We start from the raw sequence: 19525 nt of genomic DNA on the forward strand, positions 1-19525 counted from the left end.
TTGATCTTGTCCTGGGAATCTGGGAGTCACAACATGAAGAACTGTATTAAGGGGTTTCAGTATTAGGATGGTTGAGAATCACTATGGTAGACTGTAGTCCACCCTCTGGAGAACATAACCAAGCAGTCAGTGGTCGGTGATGTGGATGTATAACCAGGAATCTTTCTATGCCTACTCAGTTCCTGACTATTGACACAGAGACTTTTTATTTTGAAGCTTTTGACCTTATAGCTAGGCATTGTTTGCCCTGGCTCTTAACTCAAGTATCCCATTTATACTAGTCTAAGTTCTTCCATGTGACTAGTTAGTTACTTCTTCCTTCCTTCCCAGCTGCTTCTTCCTCCATGTCCAGCTGGTTGACTCCCCTAGTCTGACTCCTTTTCAGAGTTCCTTTCTCTAGAAGTCCCACCTTACTATTTATTCTGCATTTTGCTATAGGCCAGAGGCTTTTTCTTTTAACCAATCGGAAAGTGATGGAGAACACTGTTTACAAAATACAAAGGCAGAAGATGCTTAACAATAACAAAATCTGGTTGTGATCATTTCTGCTGGTTCAAAAATCAGCATTTGACTAATACAAGGATACTCGTTACACAGTGCACAAAAACATTACTCCAACATGGATGTGCTTTAGGAAAGCAGGTGCTGGTGTAGGCAAGAGTCCTTTCAGAGTTCATGTGCCATGTTGGGATTTGGAGAAAAAAGTAGGACTTAGCATGTAACATCTCCAGGAATATTCCAGGTAGAGTCTAGGCTCTAGCATAGGAACAAGAGGCTTTCTGTGTAGCAGTGTCTTAGTCCAGGAGCTGGCACTGTATTGAGGCTCTTCAGTGACACTGAGGCACCAGTTCCTATTTCAAGAAGATAATGGTGAAATTGACAACTATGTTTTTGTTTAAAAATATATTTTGGTTCTTTTTTTTTTTTTTTTTTTTTCCGGAGCTGGGGACCGAACCCAGGGCCTTGCGCTTCCTAGGTAAGCGCTCTACCACTGAGCTAAATCCCCAGCCCCTAAAAATATATTTTGAAGATCTTCGTCTTAGTATTCTATTGCTATTAAGAGACACCACGACCAAAGCAACTGTTATAAAAGAAAACATTTAATTGTGGACTGGCTTACGGTTTCAGAGGTTTAGTCCATTATCATGGCAGGGAGCATGGCAGCATGTAGGCAGATATATGTTGCTAAGAGTTATATGTCCTGATCTGGAGAGAGGGAGGGAGGGAGGGAGGGACGGACGGACAGACAGACAGACAGACAGACACACACTGACTAGGCCTGACATGGGTTTTTGAAATCTTAAATCTCACCCTCAGTGACAGTTCCTTCAACAAGGCCATACTCCTAATCCTTCTAATCTTTTCAAATAATACCACTACCTAGTGACTAAGCATTCAATTATGTGAGCCTGGGGGCAGAGGAATCATTCTTAACAGACTATCACAATAGGTGTGAATCACTTTAATTATAACATCTTAAAGATGAATAACTGTAGTGACCAGACAGTGTAGCACTAGATGATTAGTAGCTATGCTTATTTTGTTGTTGTTATTGTTGCTTTTGAAATGGGGTCTCAATGTGGAGTTCTGGATATCCTGAGACTCACTCTATAGACCAGGCTGGCCTTAAACTCAGGAGCTCTGCATACCTCCCAAGTGCTGGAACTAAAGGCATGTGCCGTTATGCCTGGCACTTACTCTGTGTTTGAGAAATGTCTGCTGAATGAATGCTCACATTTGAATAGCCATGTTTTGTGAGTTGGTTCAAGTGAAAACTTGAAAAAAATGGCAACTTCATTTAGCTTGCAACTCTAATAGTATCACTGTTTTTCTCCAAGCAATTATTGTACTTTTTCTTAAGTTTATTTTTAATTAGTTTACAAGTAGCATGATTCCTTACAGCTTTTTCATCCATTAGTCATTGTACTGTGGTGTCAAGTAGTGAGGCAGTGAGGCTGTATATGCACTTTGTCTCACAGAATTAGAAGGATTTCAGCAGCTAAGTTTTAAGAAATCAACACTCTGCTTCAGTGATAATCTTACATGAAACGGGTCTTTTATGTGGTAAGTCATACACACACACACACACACACACACACACACACACACATACATATAAATTTGGCGCCATTGCCTTGAGTCATCAAAGCACTCAGTTTTGGCTTTTGTTCTATTGCTGTTTGTGGGGGCCTCTCACTCTGGTTCAGGCTAGCTTTGAACTCAAGGAAATTCTTGAGTTTCAAAAGTGTTGGTATGATAGGCATGAGCTAGCCTATCACTAGTCTAGCTTCACTGTTGGTTTTAAGCCATTTTGGGGAGAGAAGGGGCAGAGGCACGCAAAATGTCTCAGTTAAAGTACCTGCTGTTAAGCCTAATGACCTGAGATTGATCCCTGGGTTCCATATAGTACATGGAGAGAACCAATTCCTGCAAGTTGTCTCCTTACCTCCATGATCATACTGGGGCACATGTATTACACACACACACGCACACACACACACACACACACACACACACACACACACACACCAACAATACATTTTTAAAAAAAAAAAATCACTGGAAAGGTCAAAATGTTAACAAGGAAAAAAACAAAAGTGTCTCTGTTGACCTCAGGTTTTTTGAAAGGTTTTCAGAATCTCAGGAGTCCTGAGACCACATTTTGAAAGCGTTAGTGAAGATCAGGCGTGCAGGTGGTTTGGACTCTGAGTGGTGATAGTAAGCAAAAAAGATGTGACAAGAACACTGCTTCAAGTCAGGGTATGGTAGTTCACACCATTGATCTTAGCATTCAAGAGGCAGAAGCAGGTGAATCTCTGAGTTGGTCTATAAATCCTGGTCTGTAAATAGAGTTCTAGGACAGTCAGGGCTGTTATACAGAGAAACCCTGTCTTGAAAAACCAAAAAGAAAAGAACAATGCTTCTTTTTAAAACTCCTTGTACTGGGAATTGAACCTAAGACCTTGACATGCTAGACAAGCACACACCAAACTTTTACTTCTACCCCTCCTTCATTTTTTATTTTGAGTTAGAATCTCAATAAGTTGACCACACTGGCCTTGAACTCAACTCTAGCCTGGACAAGCCTTAAATTTGTGATCTTGCCTCAGCCTCTTGCGTAGTTGGGTTCACAGACTTGTGCCCCAGCCCAGCTGTGGTGCCGTATTGATATAGATGTCTGAAGAGCTGATAGTGATTACAGCAGAGGTAGCAGCAAGGAGCCAGCACATAGTGTAAATCACTTGAGTGGGAACTTAAGAGTGGTTTTCAGGAGACAACTAGGCATGTAGTTCTGAAGCTTAGAAGACCAATCTGGTCTGCAGAAAATATTTTAGGATTATTGGTGGAGTTGAATGGGTTAGATCTCCACACAGGAGTATGTATATAAGGTGGTTAGATAGGCATGATCGAAGCCACAGGAGCACCTGGGATCTCTAGGGGAGGGCCCTAATGGGTAAGACATAAGCCTAAACGAGAACTGCTAAATATAAAAATTGGTTAAGAAGTTGATTACATCTATATGAGTTTCCTAACAGGTTGATGTCGAATAGGACTGCATAATACCTGTAATGCAGGCTGGTTGTGTGAAACTGACATCTAATGGAACCTGAATCTTTAAAATGGGTTGTAAGCATGTCTACTCTTTGCTCTAAAGCAGTGGTTCTCAATCTTCCTAATGTCTTAGCCTTTAATACAGTTTCTCATTCTGTGGTGATCCCCAACCATAAAATTTTTTTGTTGCTACTTCATAACTATAATTTTGCCACTATTATGAATTGTAAATAATTTTAGAGATAGGCTTGCTAAAGTGCTCATGACCTACAGGTTGAGAACCACTGCTTTCAAGGCCAGTCACTTACAGCCATCTTCATGAGCATAGTTTAAAACAGAGAACTAGTACCTCTTGGCAAATCATTTAGAAGGCATAGAAAACTGTCTTTAAATGACTTGCTAGGGAGAAAATTGCAGAGAGCTGTTGTGTGAGTGTAGAAAAGGAGTTCAAGAAGGAAATTGTTAGCTTCGTTGACTTGCTGAGAAGCTATTAGAACTCTTAACTAGGGGTAATAGATGTGATGTCAAAGACAAAAATGAGTATTAGGGCGAATACGGAGATACAGAAACTGCATTCATTTCTTATAGGAATGTAAAAGGATACTACCATTTTGGAAGCTAGTTGGACTGTTTCTTAAAATGTTAGGGGGTCAGGAATGTAGCTTAGTGGTAGCCTGTTTGCTTAGCACATACAAGTCCCAGGTTTCAACCCTCCTTAGCACCAGTAAATGAATGAACAAATGGTTAAGCATAAATTTATCATATGACCTAGTTATTATCTATACATGGTATTCTTTTTAAATATATTTATGTTTTTGGCCATTATTTTATGTATTTGGGTATTTTGCCTACATGTTTGTCTGTGCACCATGGTGCCTGTGAAGGCCAGAGGAGGCTGTTGGTTCCCTTGAAGTTGGAATCACAGATGGTCATGAGTTACAAACTGTGGGTGCTAGGAATTGAACTCAGTACTTTTAACTGCCAAGCCCTGTACATAGTATTTTTATCTATCTATCCAAGAAAAATCAAAGTGTCTTCACAGAGCTAAAAAATTATATGACTTAAATATCCTCTAATGGTAAACTGAAGCACAATTTGGTATGTAATGTAATCTAATAGAAGGAATGTTATGTATGTTAAAGATACATAATATAGTAGGGATGAACTTTAAAAGCAAGTTCAATGAAAAGAAAGCAAAAGGTATTTTTGTATTATTCCATCTGTCTAGAAAAGAGGAAGAATAGAAATACTCATAAAGTTTCTGGAGTCGGAGAGGAAGGTGTGAGAATTAACACTAAATGGGCATGAGGAAAGCTATTGCGTTTATGAAACTGTTCTAAAACTCATTTATGATGCTAATTGTAAAACCTGTCATAATTGCTCACTTGAAAAGGGTAAAGAATATAAGACAGAAAATGTCTCAATTTAATTATTTTGTTTAAATTAGCAATTCTTGAATTAGAGAAGTGATGCAGATCAACTGAAAATGTTGAAAAACTAAGTGTTTTGTGACTTTCCTAGGGAAACTTGAACAAATACCTCTTCACTTCAGATAGGGTACCACAACAGGCCAAAGAGACAGTTCTACCCCAGCCACATTCGGTGAACCAGGGGGTTGAGTTACTTACAGGGACATGGGGTGCTCATAAAAGTTGCTATAGAAAAGTTTCTTCTAGCAATTGTTTACTGCTTATTGGAAGGGTCTTGTGACTTTTGTAAGTTTAGTTCCCCTCCCAAGTCTTCTGAACCTCCCACCTCTTTCCGGGAGAGAATGTGTCTTTTAATGTGAAGGATACAGCAATATACTTTTATCTCTTTCTCCTGCTCTTACATTCTTTCCAGTCCTTCTGTAGCAATACTTCCTGGTCTTGGGTGGAGATGGATGGAGGGTGTAATGTGGATGTCTCATTTTCTCCTATTTATAGCTTAGCATTGAGCCACTATGCTATAGGAATAAGTCACTTACCCTTGGCAGTTTGACTGGTTGAGTCTCTTCAGTAACCATCACCCGTTACAAAAAATTTAAAAGGACTCCCTCTGTAACTGACAGAAATAGTAAATACAAACGTCTAGGAAGCAGTTTACAGGCATACAACATCTGCTTTTAAAATGGTAGCTTTCCCACCAGGGCATATGGCCTCTGCAGCCACAGGTCCTGACTTAAAGACCAAACATGGGCCCTTGCTTATGAAATCAAATCAAATCAGAAATCAGTGACAGTCAGTGCCACTGTTTATTAGTGTCATGTTCATTGTATAGTGATCAGGGTCCATATCCAAGCAGGTATGTCAGTGACAGTTTCATTCATTTCTAACATGTAACCAATAGCTGTGGTAATAGTTTTCATGGCTTGGGCCTGGCTGACTAGCAGCTTATAGGGAAGTAACCTGCCCCTGATATATTTGTAAATAATAATGGTTTCTGGACATTGTCCCCGCAACCTCCAATCCACATAAGGTTTCTTCAAACTCTTTAACTGATGATTTTTACTGTTCTTCCCAATGTTTTTCCAAAACTGTAAGATACTTAGCATTGTATAATTTTGTGTGTGTGTGTGTGTGTGTATGTATATTTGTATACACATATAGATATGTATGCATGTATATGTATGTGTGTATATATACATTTTCCTAATTATGTGCACAATTTTATCAGGTCCAGAGAGCTGAACATCACACGCTGCCACTCAGAAGTCCAGTCCCTTCTGGCTATCCTTTCTTTATTGCTTTCAGAGACTTATGCATGAGACTGATGTATTATAGTTTATTATCTTTCATGGTTTATATTAGTAAATCCACTGGGGACTGATTTTCCTTATTGTCTTAATTTGGGTTTTATTGCTGTGGAGAGACACCCTGACCATGGCAACTTTTATAAAGGAAAACATTTAATTGGGGTTGGCTTACAGTTTCAGAGGTTAGTCCATTATCATGGACTAAATATGGGAAATACAACAGTGTCCAGGCAGACATGGTGCTCGAGAAGGAGCTGAGAGTTCTACATCTTGATCTGAAGGCAGCAGTAGACTATGTGCCATCCTGGGTATATCTTTTTTTTTTTCTTCTTTTTTTTCTTTTTCTTTTTTTCAGAACTGGGGACCGAACTCAGGGCCTTGCGCTTGCTAGGCAAGCGCTCTACCACTGAGCTAAATCCCCAACCATCCTCGGTATATCTTGAGCATAGGAGACCTCAGAGCCCATCCCTGCAGGGACATACTTACTTCAACAAGGCCACACCTCCTCCAATAAGACCATACCTCCTAATAGTGATACTCCCCATAGGCCAAGCCTTCACGCACATAAGTCTGTGGAGGCCAAACCATTCAAACTACCACATTTATACCTCAGACTATGCAGCTTTTGTTTCAAGAAGAGATGAGTAGTTTTATTACTCAGCTTCTTTGCCTCTGGCACTCACGATGCCATCAACATCCATGTTCCACAGCTTTACAATCTGAGCAATTCTTTTGTTTGCTTAAAAAGTCTTTCTTAACCTCTGAGCCTTCCCTCCAGCTCCCAAAAAGTCTTTCTAATTCAAGGCAGTTCACAGGCTAAGTATTCCCTGGTTATCACAATTTCCTTTACTGGGCCATTAGTAAGACCACTGTCTGCACATTGAATCATGGATTTTCATTCCTCTACTGTAGAGGTCAAACCTGGGGGGGGGGGTGTCTTCTATTAATTTCTGTTTCATTCTCTTCCTCCTCACTGACAGATTGGTTCTTCCCATGGGTTCCACGTCTTTGAATCCCAGAAAGGGCTCTTTGTTACTTTTTGTTTTGTTTTTTTGTTTGTTTGTTTGTTTGTTTTTCCGGAGCTGGGGACTGAACTCAGTGCCTTGCGCTTGCTAGGCAAGTGCTCTACCGCTGAGCTAAATCCCCAACCCCTAGAAAGGGCTCTTTGTAACACAGATCTTAATCGTATTCTACTTCACTTAGGCTTCTTGCCCACTAGAAGAAATGACACACCGTCCATCTCATCTTCTATCCCTCCCACCCCACCTCACCCCACACACACCTTTTCCATCTTCTTGTCAAGTCTGGCTAATGTGAAGAATATTATCTGTATGTCTTTTTTCTAGTTAAACTTCTAGTTAAAATAGTAAATGGTCAAGTTCTTTTATGGCAGACAGTTGAACTTGAGGTGCAAAAGGCCCTGTAATAATTCCTGCAACAATCTGCTTTTGATCCCATCTCAATCTGAGCTATTTTCAGGGACTGCAATATATTTTATAATTGATCGGCCATTTGAGGTCATCCCATAACATGTAGAGAAAGCTAGCCATCTTAGAGCCTTCAGCGGGTGTGCCTCAGGCTCAGCCTGCTTTGCTTCGCTTGTATCTCTCATCAACCAGTAGATCAAGCTTGGTGAGAATCTCATAAGCTTCCTAGTTCTTTCTAGCCTCATTTCCCTTCAAGGAGGTAGGGTCTCAACTTGGAGATAATTTAATATCAGGATTGGTGTTTTAGTTAGGATGAAAGGACAACAGGGTCTGAGAGGAGGCTTTTTGCCAGGAATTAATGATATCCTTTCTCAGTTTCCTGTTTTCTATGCCCTTACCCATAATCAGTATGTCTGGTCTCCAGAGAAAATCTGTCATTTTCCCTACACCCTTTTTCTTAACAGCATTGCCTCTAGACTTCATCTTCTACTCCAGTTGAGTGAGAACTGGTTACACTGTCACTATCAGCCAGTGTCCTCAGTCTCTTTACCCTTCCACCATTGTTGGAAGCTACTGTCTAGTTTTCATATTTTGTTTATATTTGTTTTATAGAACATGTCTTTCACAGGCTTCTTAAGAAAGGAAGATACTAGGGGAATAAAATTAATGTATATAAATGTATATAAATTTTGACTGAAAATAATTTTGACTTGGAATTTTGAAGCTATGCTACATAGGTGTCCAGCCTCTACTGTACCCTCTAAGAAAGCTCTAGGGGGTCCAGGTGCTTGGTCTGCGTACTCCATAACCAAATTTCTGTATGCACTTCATACTTTTCAAAATTATGTAGATTTGGCTCCTTCCTCCTGGTTCTTGTGGATTATAAACATTGCATTTTTGTTTTGTTTTTTATTTTTTTTTCAAGGCAGGGTTTCTCTCTGTAGCCAGGTTATCTTGAAACTCACTCTGTAGACCAGGCTGGCCTCACAGAAGCCTGCCTCTGCCTCCCAAGTACAGGGATTAAAAGCATGTGCCATCATGCCTAGCCCAACATTGCAATTTTAAAAAAAGTATCTATGTATTTATTTCATGTATATGGTGGTATTTGAGTGAGTAATGTCTCAGTACTTGAACACTTGGTTTCCAGTTTTACCATTGTTAGGGAAGTGGTGCAGAATTGCTGGAGGAAGTGTCACTGAGTCTTGATTAACAGGATGAAAGGGCGTCACCCTCCTTCCAGGTCACTTTGAGTGGTGCCTGCTTTTTAAGGTGTAACAGGTGTTCTAATTTTATTCTGTTGCTTTGACAACTACTGTGCCTGAAAGTAACTTAGGGAAGGAAAGGCATTCTTTCTTTCTTTTTTTTTTTTTTTTTTTTTCCGGAGCTGAGGACCGAACCCAGAGCCTTGCGCTTGCCTACCACTGAGCTAAATCCCCAACCCCGTCATTATTTCTTATTAGGATTCCAGGTCACAGTCCATAGTTTAGGATGGGAACTCAAGCAGGAGCTTGAAGCAAAAGCTGTGGAGGAACGCAGCTTTCTGCCATGCACTCTGGCTTACTTTCTTCTCCACCCAAGACTGACTGACCACAGTGGACTGGACCTTCCTATACCAATCAATAATCCAGACAGTCCCCAATATGTGTACCCACTGGGTTAATTTGATCTAGGCAATACCTCAGCTGATTATCCCAGACTGTCGGGTTCACAGTTGAAACTACCTGGGACAATTGGGTTGTCTTCATTATTGTATTCATTGATACGCCATGCTTCTCAATATGTACTTATACTGGGGGTTTTGCTGTTGTACTTTTTACAGTGTGTAGACATGGCTTCTTGTTTATAGTAATATTTTATCTTGAATCAGATATTCTGCCTTACTCAATACGGGTCCTATTGGAAGCTGCTGTACGAAATTGTGATGGATTTTTAATGAAAAAGGAAGATGTTATAAATATTTTGGACTGGAAAACCAAACAAAGCAATGTTGAAGTGCCCTTTTTCCCCGCCCGTGTTGTTCTTCAAGATTTCACGTGAGTGACAGCATCATTTTACATTACTTGTATTGACAGTGCATTAGTCTCTAACTTGTTGACCTTGTTCCCACATGTGGAATCCCCAGTATGGGGATTCATTACAGTATTCTGAAAGACCGACCCTTCTGGTTATTTATAGGATATTTACTGGAAGTGTGAATCTTAAAATAATGTTGGAAGAGAGCACCCTCTTATCCAGTCATACTCATTCAAGCCTAGCTTATGTGCTACTGATCATTAATGTGTGGTGTTTCCAATATGTTGCTGCTTAATGCATATGTTACTATTCTGTAATCAGTAGTGTGTTCTATTTGCCCTCTATCCTTGGTATGAAGAACATTGAAGTCATTTGGTACATGTTTGTTTGTTTGTTTGTTTGTTTGTTTCTCTCTCTCTCTCTCTCTTCCTCTCCCTCTCCCCCCTCCCCTCCTCTCTAATGCATGAATGTAAAATGGCAAAGGCTATTATGAATAGCTTTTTGAGATAACTACAAGGACTGTGGGGGAAGGACCTATAGGAGGGAATTGCACAGCCAATTCTGGTGTTCATTTATACCTCCAAAAGTCATCTCTTCTGTTGTTTTTACCAGTTCTTCTGAGCACTGAAGTTCTTGGATAATATTCAGTGTTAATTTTTACTAAACCAGGGTACATCTAACTTTATATCATTATCAAAATAAATGCAAACAAAAAAGAGATAGTTTTTTTTTAATGGAAACAACTGAGTATTAAGCAATTAGACCCATAATTTGACTGTTCTTTATTTTTTAGTGGAATACCGGCAATGGTGGATTTTGCTGCTATGAGGGAGGCAGTGAAAACTCTTGGAGGTGATCCTAAGAAAGTCCACCCTGCCTGTCCAACAGATCTCACAGTTGACCACTCTTTACAGATTGACTTCAGTAAATGGTACTGCAATACAGACATGTTTAAAAATAGTAGCCCTAATTAACTGGAAGTGGGTAGTATGGAGGTAGGGAATGCCCCAGAGTAAAGACAGATGCTCAGAACTGACTAGTACATTAAAGAAAAACCAGAGGAGCTCATGGATTGGTGTAATTTTCTGTACTTATTCTGAGTTTAAAGCTCCTTTCATATCTGTGTATTTCTGTTACCATGTTTGATAGAAGTAGGCTTATATAAACCAGGCTACCCTCAGACCGCCTCTTCCTCCCTGGGGCTGGGATTATAGGCATGCATGCACACCATCACGACCAGCTTCAGTTTCATTTTTATTTTTAATTTCCTTAACCTCTGAGAGCAAATCTAACAATTTGTCTCTAACTACTTATTGGGCTCTCCTTCCACTGACAAAGGGCAGACTAGAGCAGCTTTCTGGTTTCTGTCATTTGTCTTCTTTTTACATTCCTTAGAGTAGTGGGATGATGCTGGAATTTATCCTAACTCTTGAGATAGTCAACACCGTGTATTATCTATGTTCTTAATTATGTGGAAAAAAAAGTGTTGTGTACTTTCTCAGAGTTTTTCACATTGATGTAGAGCATGTAAAACAGTTATGCCAGGTATAACTTTAATCACAGCACTCAGGAGTCAGACACAGGGTAGATCTGAGTTCAAGACCAGTCTGCTCTACATAAAGAGTTCAGGCCAGCTAAGGCTACATAGTGAGGTTCTGTTTCAAAAACTTAAAATACTTATCAGACTTGTCTTTCCTTCTTTTGTATGTCAAATTAAAAGAAATTCATATTTGCTCTTCCTCTTTTTACCTTATTTGGGGTGGCAGAGAGGTGTGTGAGATGGGGTATTTAGGGTTATGTTTTTACCCTCATGAGTAAAACCTACTTCAGTTTGGGATGCTTGAGAGAGTTGAGACAGTATCCCATTGTGTGGCCAGGGTTAACCTTGTTTCTGTCAGTCCTCCTGCCTTCTAAGCACTGGGATTACAGGGTTTGTCACTCTACTACTTTATGAGGTTTGAACATCATTCACTTCCAGACAGTATTGATGATGTGAACTTTTTTTAAGTTAAGGTTTTTGTCACTTATAAATTATTACTTTGTTTCCTTTTTGAAATAATAGTGCAATACAGAATGCACCAAATCCTGGAGGTGGTGACCTACAGAAAGCAGGAAAGCTCTCTCCACTTAAAGTACAGCCTAAGAAGCTTCCATGTCGAGGCCAGACTACCTGCCGGGGATCGTGTGATTCTGGAGAACTAAGCCGAAACTCAGGAACATTTTCTTCGCAGATTGAGAATACGCCTGTCCTGTGTCCCTTTCATTTGCAACCAGTGCCTGAGTATGACATTGTTAATAGTTGTAGTAACACATTATTTTTCAGTTAAGAAAATGACATTTCTCCTGATTATTGTTGTATTACCTTCACAACTTAGATTCCAATTTGCTTTCTATATTCAGGCTGGCCTGGAGCACTAGACAGTTTCCTGCCTCAGCCTTCCAGGTGTTGTCATTAGAAACGTGTGCCACCATTTTTGCCTGCTATAAAGTTGCAAAGTTTTACTTTTACTCAATTATCAGCTTTTTAAACAATTTAGAAAACAGAGCTGGAGAGATGGTTTAATAGTTAAGAGCACTTCTTCCTCTTGCAGAGGACTGCGATTTGATTTCCAAAATCTATGGTAGCTCACAACCATTTCCTCTGCAGGTTCCTGAATACTTGTGGTGCACAGACATGATATTCATGTACATACACATAAAATTAAATAAAAACTTGTAGAAAACAAATATACATTTGGTTTAAGAAGTATTAAAACATTTAAAGTTGCTAAGAAAAATACACATGTGCATGATAAATGTCAAATGATACAGTAATTTTGTTTGTCTTTGAATTGGATCTTTGAAGTCCTATTTCTAAAATCTTTGCGTAGTATTTGTATAAAACTTTAGGTTATAGTGATAACCTATGCCCTTCCTAGGGATTAAGTATACCCTGACAATTTTGTTGTATAGTTCCAACAGTTTTATATAATAACTCCTTATTCTTAATAACCATTTTTCCTGATTATTAGGGGTGTGCTGACTCAGCAGCATATATATTTATCTATATCTATATATCTCTGTATAAAGTAGCATTCTGTTAATGCTCACTGACTCAGAATGATTAAGAAAACATTTATTTCATATATAATATGCATTTACCTACATGAGTTTAAATGCCCCATGTATATGCAGGACTCTTCAGAAGCCAGAATAGGGTGCAAGATTCCCTAGAACTGTAGTTTCAGATGGTTGTGAGATGCCCTATCGGTGCTGGGAAATGAACCTGCGACCATTACAAGAGCAGTATGTTGTCCAGCCTCACAAATTACTGATTTTTAAAAGTTGTCTCTTTATAACTTCAGAATAAAGTGTTTACTATGGCACTTTTATTTCTAAAGATGCAACATAGTACATTTAAACTCAATTTAAGTCTTAATTTCAGAATATTATTTTATAGTTTTTGCTTGTGTGCAAATAATCTTACTGTTTGTAAGTGTATCAGTAAAGTGTTAATTATACATTTGAAGAAGAAGAAGAAATGGAAGAGTTAGGTAATTGGAAGTTTACCATTTGGCCCCTGATGTCAGTCTAATTTGAAATCATGCTATAATCTAATACACAAAAGACATTTTTGTAGCACCAAGTACTGTGGACTAATAGGAATGACTTTAGAATATGATTCCCTAAGGATGGAGTAAAACCTCTACAATACGCTGTGGCTACAAAAGTCACTTGGCTGTGAATTATTAAAATAAGCCTTGCTTTTTAAAAAGTTCTCAAAGAATAACAATTTTTAGAACTCAGGTTACATACAGTAATTAACTTTTATTGATAATTCTAGAAAAGTCACCACCTGTTAGTTGAAGTAAACAACTTAGGCAGTTTTAAATCATAAATTCCTATAAGCTGCATTTATAACCCATATAATCTACTAAACACGAAACAGGTTTCTCTTTTCAGTGAGTTGAATAAAAGACTTTGTGGAAAGATCTCTTTAAACTATAAGGCGATATTCATATGTCAATGGTGTTCTTTCCTTTTGTTTTAAGAGGCACAAGAACCAAAGGGCAAAGAGTGTGCACTTGCACTGATGAAGCTGCTGTTTCCTTCCAGCAGTTTAGTTACCTCCATCATGGTCTGACTGGCTTCCCACAGCGGTCTGAGCACTCGTGTGGATGCTGTCTTGTTTATACTCAGTAAAATAATAGTTCTGTATCTGTCTCGCATGCTTTGTAAAGTAGAAAGAGGTTTCTTAATGAGAAAGAAAATAATTCTGAAAAAAATAACCTGAGAAATTATTAGTTTTTTAGATGTTGATAGTAAAAATTTAGATGCAAGGCAATTGATTTTTTTTTTAAAATAATACATATATTTAATACCAGCTTTTCATCCTTTTAGACCTGAGACGGTGTTAAAAAATCAAGAAGTAGAATTTGGCAGAAATCGAGAGAGGCTTCAATTTTTCAAGGTATAAATGATTTGGGGAATTTTTGATGAATGTTTATAAAATACTGATTCTGTACAGTTTTTAGATTTAGACTTGTCATTAGCAAAAGCTTTCTGGTCATGGACTTTCTTGTACCATAATATTGGAAAGCTCATATTTGGCATATTTAAACAATAATAGCTGTATTTTACGTGAACCATGGATAATCTTGCTCATCGGCTTGAATTTTAGAGCACAGTTTCTGTCCTACAGCTTGATAAATAGTTGAGAATGACCTTGAACTGATTTTTTCCTGCCTCTGTCTTCCTTACTGCTGGGATTATAGGTAATACACCTATGCCCAGCTTAATTTGGGTTTTAATGTTCTTAATAATGCATAGGCTCAATATCTGTATACTTTTAGTATTTGTTATAAACTTGGAGTTGACCCTATTGTACAGTTGGCTAACATTTTAGTGTCAATATTTATTTGTATCTTGATTATGAATACAGAGTTACACAATGCTCTAATAACATTGTGCCTCTTCAATCCAAACAAAATACAGTGGAGCTCAGGAGCTTTTAAGAATGTGGCAGTCATCCCTCCTGGAACTGGAATGGCTCATCAAGTGAACTTAGAACATTTGTCGAGAGTAGTGTTTGAAGAAGCCGACCTGCTCTTCCCAGACAGCGTAATTGGCACAGATTCTCATATAACCATGGTGAATGGATTGGGAATTCTTGGGTGGGGTAAGTAAGTATATTTTGTTTCTTTTTAAGAAGAGATACCAAAAACATTATCGGGACAGAGAGCCTTTTTGAAGAAACAGAGGAACAGATTAAGAGTTTGTAAACTATATAGTGAAGGTGATTTATGATAAAAAAAAATGTGCCCAGCGTCTTGACAGTACCACCCCAGGCAGTTACCACAGTGGTGATGGTGAGGTCCGAGGAATGTTGATGATGACTGCAGTGTCAGTCTCAGAATCCTTCCATATCTCCTGCTGCCTTTATAGATCTAAAGTATGCAAGATCATTTTATCTAGTTCTTCATGATCTCTTGTGTGTCACAGCCTTGCCCATTATCCCCTTTCCTGAAACATCAGTATTACTAACAACTGTTGTAAGGTTAAGTCCAATTGCTTCTTGAAATCCCTAATCCTTCTCATCAATTTAAGAATACCCCACTCAGATTTTTTTTATAGAGTGTATTATATTGGATTTTTTTCCTTCTTTCTTGGATTCAATTTATTTATTATACTAAGGTAGATACAGACTGGGTTGTACTCACATCTTGGTGTTTATTGCTCATTAAACAGTGCATAACATACTCAAGATGCTGATTAAATTTTTTATAAAGGTTAAAATACTAGTTTTCTTAATTATGTAGAGTCGTCTTTTTAAAAAGTTCAGGTTCAAGGTCCGCAGTGAAAGTGTGCTCCTTGTAAGGCTGTGTAAGTCACACTCATGAAACATGGGGGATGTTTGAAGGTATGTAACTAATTTTAATTGTGCTGATACACTTATCCTTCTCAACAGGAGTTGGAGGCATTGAGACAGAGGCAGTTATGCTTGGCCTGCCAGTTACTCTTACTTTACCAGAGGTGGTTGGATGTGAGCTAACTGGGTCATCCAATGCTTTTGTTACATCCATAGATATTGTCCTAGGCATTACAAAGGTAAGCTCAATTTATAGTTGTTCCATGATTGACTTGTTGAACATCTTTATGTAAGTGGAGCAGCCCCACAAGACCTCAGACTTGGGACTTATGCTTCCATCCTTAGTTCTCATATTAATTATTACCTATATCATAAAGTTACCATTGTAATTATAACAAATGTAACTTATAATGTTTAGATGGAAGAGCAAAACGAGTCATTGTGTCCTTGTAACCTGTCAACACATTTATCAGAAAACCTCATACAAGTCTATGAAGTAGTTACTGTTGTAATTATTTTAATTGAAAATAAAATACATGCAGCCTAGTCGTTTATCAGAGGAGGAGCACGGAGCTAAATACTAAGTAGTAGACTCAGGCTTCTGACCCAGGAATCCATGCCCTTAACAGTTAGGTATTATTGTCTCATGGATAACTTGACCAGGTGGAGGTTTATTTTGTTTGTCTTAAGATTTATTTATTATATATAAGTGCACTGCCACTGTCTTCAGACACTCCAGAAGAGGGCATCTGACTTCATTACAGAGGGTTATGAGCCACCATGTGGTTGCTGGGAATTGAACTCAGGACCTCTGGAAGAGCAGCCAGTGCTCTTAACTGTTGAGCCATCTCTCCAGCTCAGCCCTCCCTCCAGTTTTAAAGAGCTTTTTATTATACTTATATACTTTTTTTTTTGGTATGTGTGCATGTATGCCATGTCTTATATTTGGAGGACACCCTGGACCATCTGACCCTCCTCCCCAATTTTTAAAGAAAGTCTCTTTCAAAACCAGTACTAGATAATGCTTTTAAACACATGAGTAGTAGAAATTTGATTGTGTCAGACTTTTCCATAACATTGCAATACTAATTTTTCTATTTTTTACTGACTTTAAGTTCCATTTTTAAAAAATACTTGCACTTAAAACATGTTTCACACATATTTCCAATGTGGGTTGCTTCTCGGCAGTTTTGGTTATATTATTGGTGTGACGACTTTGGAGATCCACAAGGTAAAACAATAGTGCCAGTTTCTCAGTAGTAATAATGATTATTTCTCCCCTAGCTGGAAAAAACCTGACATCCTAGTAAAATGATTAATTCCATGCTTGGTAACAAAGATCACAAAGTTAAATTGAGAAATGCACAATTTACTCCTAAAGGGAGAAATATGTGCTATTTTGATTTTAAAGAAATTAGTTCTTTAGACATCTTAACAACACACTACTTTCAGATTTTTCTGCCTGTTTTTGTTTAACAGTATGACTATTTGTGTGGTTAGCTCATCGTGAGAATTTTTATCCATTATGTGTACTTATTGGATATATTTTTTCTCTGTTGAGGTCCTGTTCTTTTTAATGGTCTTTATAGGATTAACCATGTTATTTTCTCAAATACATATTGTGACACTTCATTAATTTGATGAAGACAGCACTTGGCCTGATCTATTTTTCTTTTTCAAGTATTTTACTTTTTGTATTATTTTAATTATGTATATGTCTGTGTCCATGTGTGCTTTTGTGGTCATGAATAAGGTGCCCATTCTGGCCAGGAAAGGGTCTTAGGCCCCTTTGGTGTTGGAGTTTAAAGGGCATTGTGAACAACCTAACATGGGTGCTGGGGGCCAAACTCACTGTGGGAGAGGAGTATTTGCATGTATTCTCTCACTGAGCCAGCTCTCCAGCTCTCCTATTTTCTTTTTATCTTTAAAAAGTAAGATCAGGGATCAGGAGTCTAGTTCCAGGAGATTAAACACCTTCTTCTGGCTTCTACAGTCAATGAGCACGAATGTGGTGCATAAATATACATGCAACCAAAACCACCAATACATATAAAGTAAAAATAATAAAATTCCCAAAGATTAGATAGAAGTAGTTTCAGTTACTTGGTAGGAATGAATGTTTTTTTAGAGGAATTCACTTTAAACCAAAATGAATTTACTTAGAATAACATTGCTATAAATGTTTAAGCTAATATTAATAATTAGAAGAGTTTTGTATAGCAGCATATTAAGTTTACTATATAGTTTTTCTCATAGGTATATTTTTCTTAAACTGCAGGATGACAACAGTAGTTAGAACAGTTTTATGTGCTGTTAGGAAGAAAAAGGGCTGCCACCTATGTGGGCATTCTGAGGAATCTAAGATATCTGATTTCAGAGACATTACTATATGGATTGTTTTGGGGGGGGATTTGTTTTGTTTTGTTTTTGTTTGGTTGGTTTTTTTGGAGAGAATTCAGATGTTTGTTTTGTCATTTTTAACGCAGAGTCTATAGCTCTGGCCGTTGTAAAGATCCGCCTGCCTCTACCTCTCAAATGTTGAGATTAATGGTGTGAGCCACCATTCCCTCCTCTTCCTTCTCTTCTTCCTCCTCTTCTCTTCTTCCTCTTCCTCCTCTTCCTATTATTAAAATACCAGTAAAACTAGAATGAGTATGTTTCATACAGTAAAGGACCTTATCATCAGTGTTGGTTAAAAGTTAACTTTATAGAAAAAAAATCTTGACTTTTGCTTTTCTAGAAATCCATGCTAATTTTACCATTGCTTCTATTGTGTTGTTTTTGCTTATCTTTAAAAGCACCTCAGGCAAGTAGGCGTGGCTGGAAAGTTTGTTGAGTTCTTTGGAAGTGGAGTTTCACAATTATCTATTGTCGATAGAACTACTATAGCAAACATGTGTCCCGAGTATGGTGCTATCCTCAGCTTTTTCCCTGTTGACAATGTGACACTACGACATTTAGAACATACAGGTAAGAGAATATGAAATGATTGTCTTTCCATTGTATCTATTTGATAGTATTTATAATAAACTACTATGTCATATGTGCTATTGAATATTTATGAAATTGTTATATTTTGAAATTGTGACCCTAATCTTAGTGTCCCTAAAAATCTCCTCGAAACGTAGTCCTTTATGATCCACTGACAGCACATTAAAGGAATTATTCAAATCACTAATACTCATGTCACCCTTTCCTTACACAGAACAACTCTCTTACCTATCCTAAGCTCTACAGCTGCACACAGACAAAAGATTTTTGATGAGAAGCAGTGTAGGGTTGCAGGTTCAAGATCTTTATGTAGTTTGATTAATCTTTCTTGATTGATAGGATCTTTGATCACCATAATCACTAAAGAAGCCATCTTTAAAATGATACTTGATATTTCATAAAACCACTATTGTTTGAATAGTAAGTCTCCGTTCCCATTATGAAGAAACCACCATTGAGCAACTTATCTCTAATGAAAGATAAATTTTGAGAGATAGAATCTGTTTTTCAGTTTGTAGGCATATTATGAGTGAATAAATGAAACAGGCAATAGACAGTAGATTATATGGTGTCCTTTAAAAGATGTGTTTTTCATAAAATGCACAAAACAATACTTTTTGAGAAGCCAGCACTCATGGTTGTAGGTGTGTCTTTCCTTATGAGCGTTTCTCTCTTAATCCTTGTCTGTGTTAAACTGTCTTTACTGAACCCCAGCTCCGTCTCACCTCATTACTTACATACTAATCTGAGTTAAGGTTCTGGCAATTTTTTTAACTGTATAGCAAACTAGCCTAAAACTTAGTGGTTTACAAAACAGTGGTAGGGCTGTTTAGCTCGGGTAGAGCACTTGCTATACACCACAAGACCCTGACCAATCAAGATCAAACCCAGCAATAATCATTTATTGCCTCATGGTTTCAGAGGGTCAGTGATTTCAGACTGGGCACAGCAAGAAGAGCT

General features: G+C 38.0%; 1 protein-coding gene across 5 annotated transcripts in view; it reads left to right on the top strand.

The window, feature by feature from the left end:
* The window catches only part of Ireb2 (iron responsive element binding protein 2), an 83551-nt gene that overhangs the window by 44382 nt on the left and 19644 nt on the right, over positions 1–19525 (top strand). For 3 of the 5 annotated variants that reach the window (XM_039082090.2, XM_063266078.1, NM_022863.2), the window contains exons 3-9: positions 9581–9746; positions 10520–10657; positions 11789–12007; positions 14107–14176; positions 14701–14884; positions 15674–15813; positions 18373–18544. In XM_039082090.2, coding sequence (XP_038938018.1) covers positions 9581–9746; positions 10520–10657; positions 11789–12007; positions 14107–14176; positions 14701–14884; positions 15674–15813; positions 18373–18544 — 1089 coding nt within the window. The remainder of the gene's footprint in view (positions 1–9580; positions 9747–10519; positions 10658–11788; positions 12008–14106; positions 14177–14700; positions 14885–15673; positions 15814–18372; positions 18545–19525) is intronic. The other 2 variants (XM_063266079.1, XM_063266080.1) reach the window with 1 other exon arrangement.

The sequence above is a fragment of the Rattus norvegicus genome, chromosome 8 (assembly GCF_036323735.1).
Source record: "Rattus norvegicus strain BN/NHsdMcwi chromosome 8, GRCr8, whole genome shotgun sequence".
NCBI lineage: Eukaryota > Metazoa > Chordata > Mammalia > Rodentia > Muridae > Rattus > Rattus norvegicus.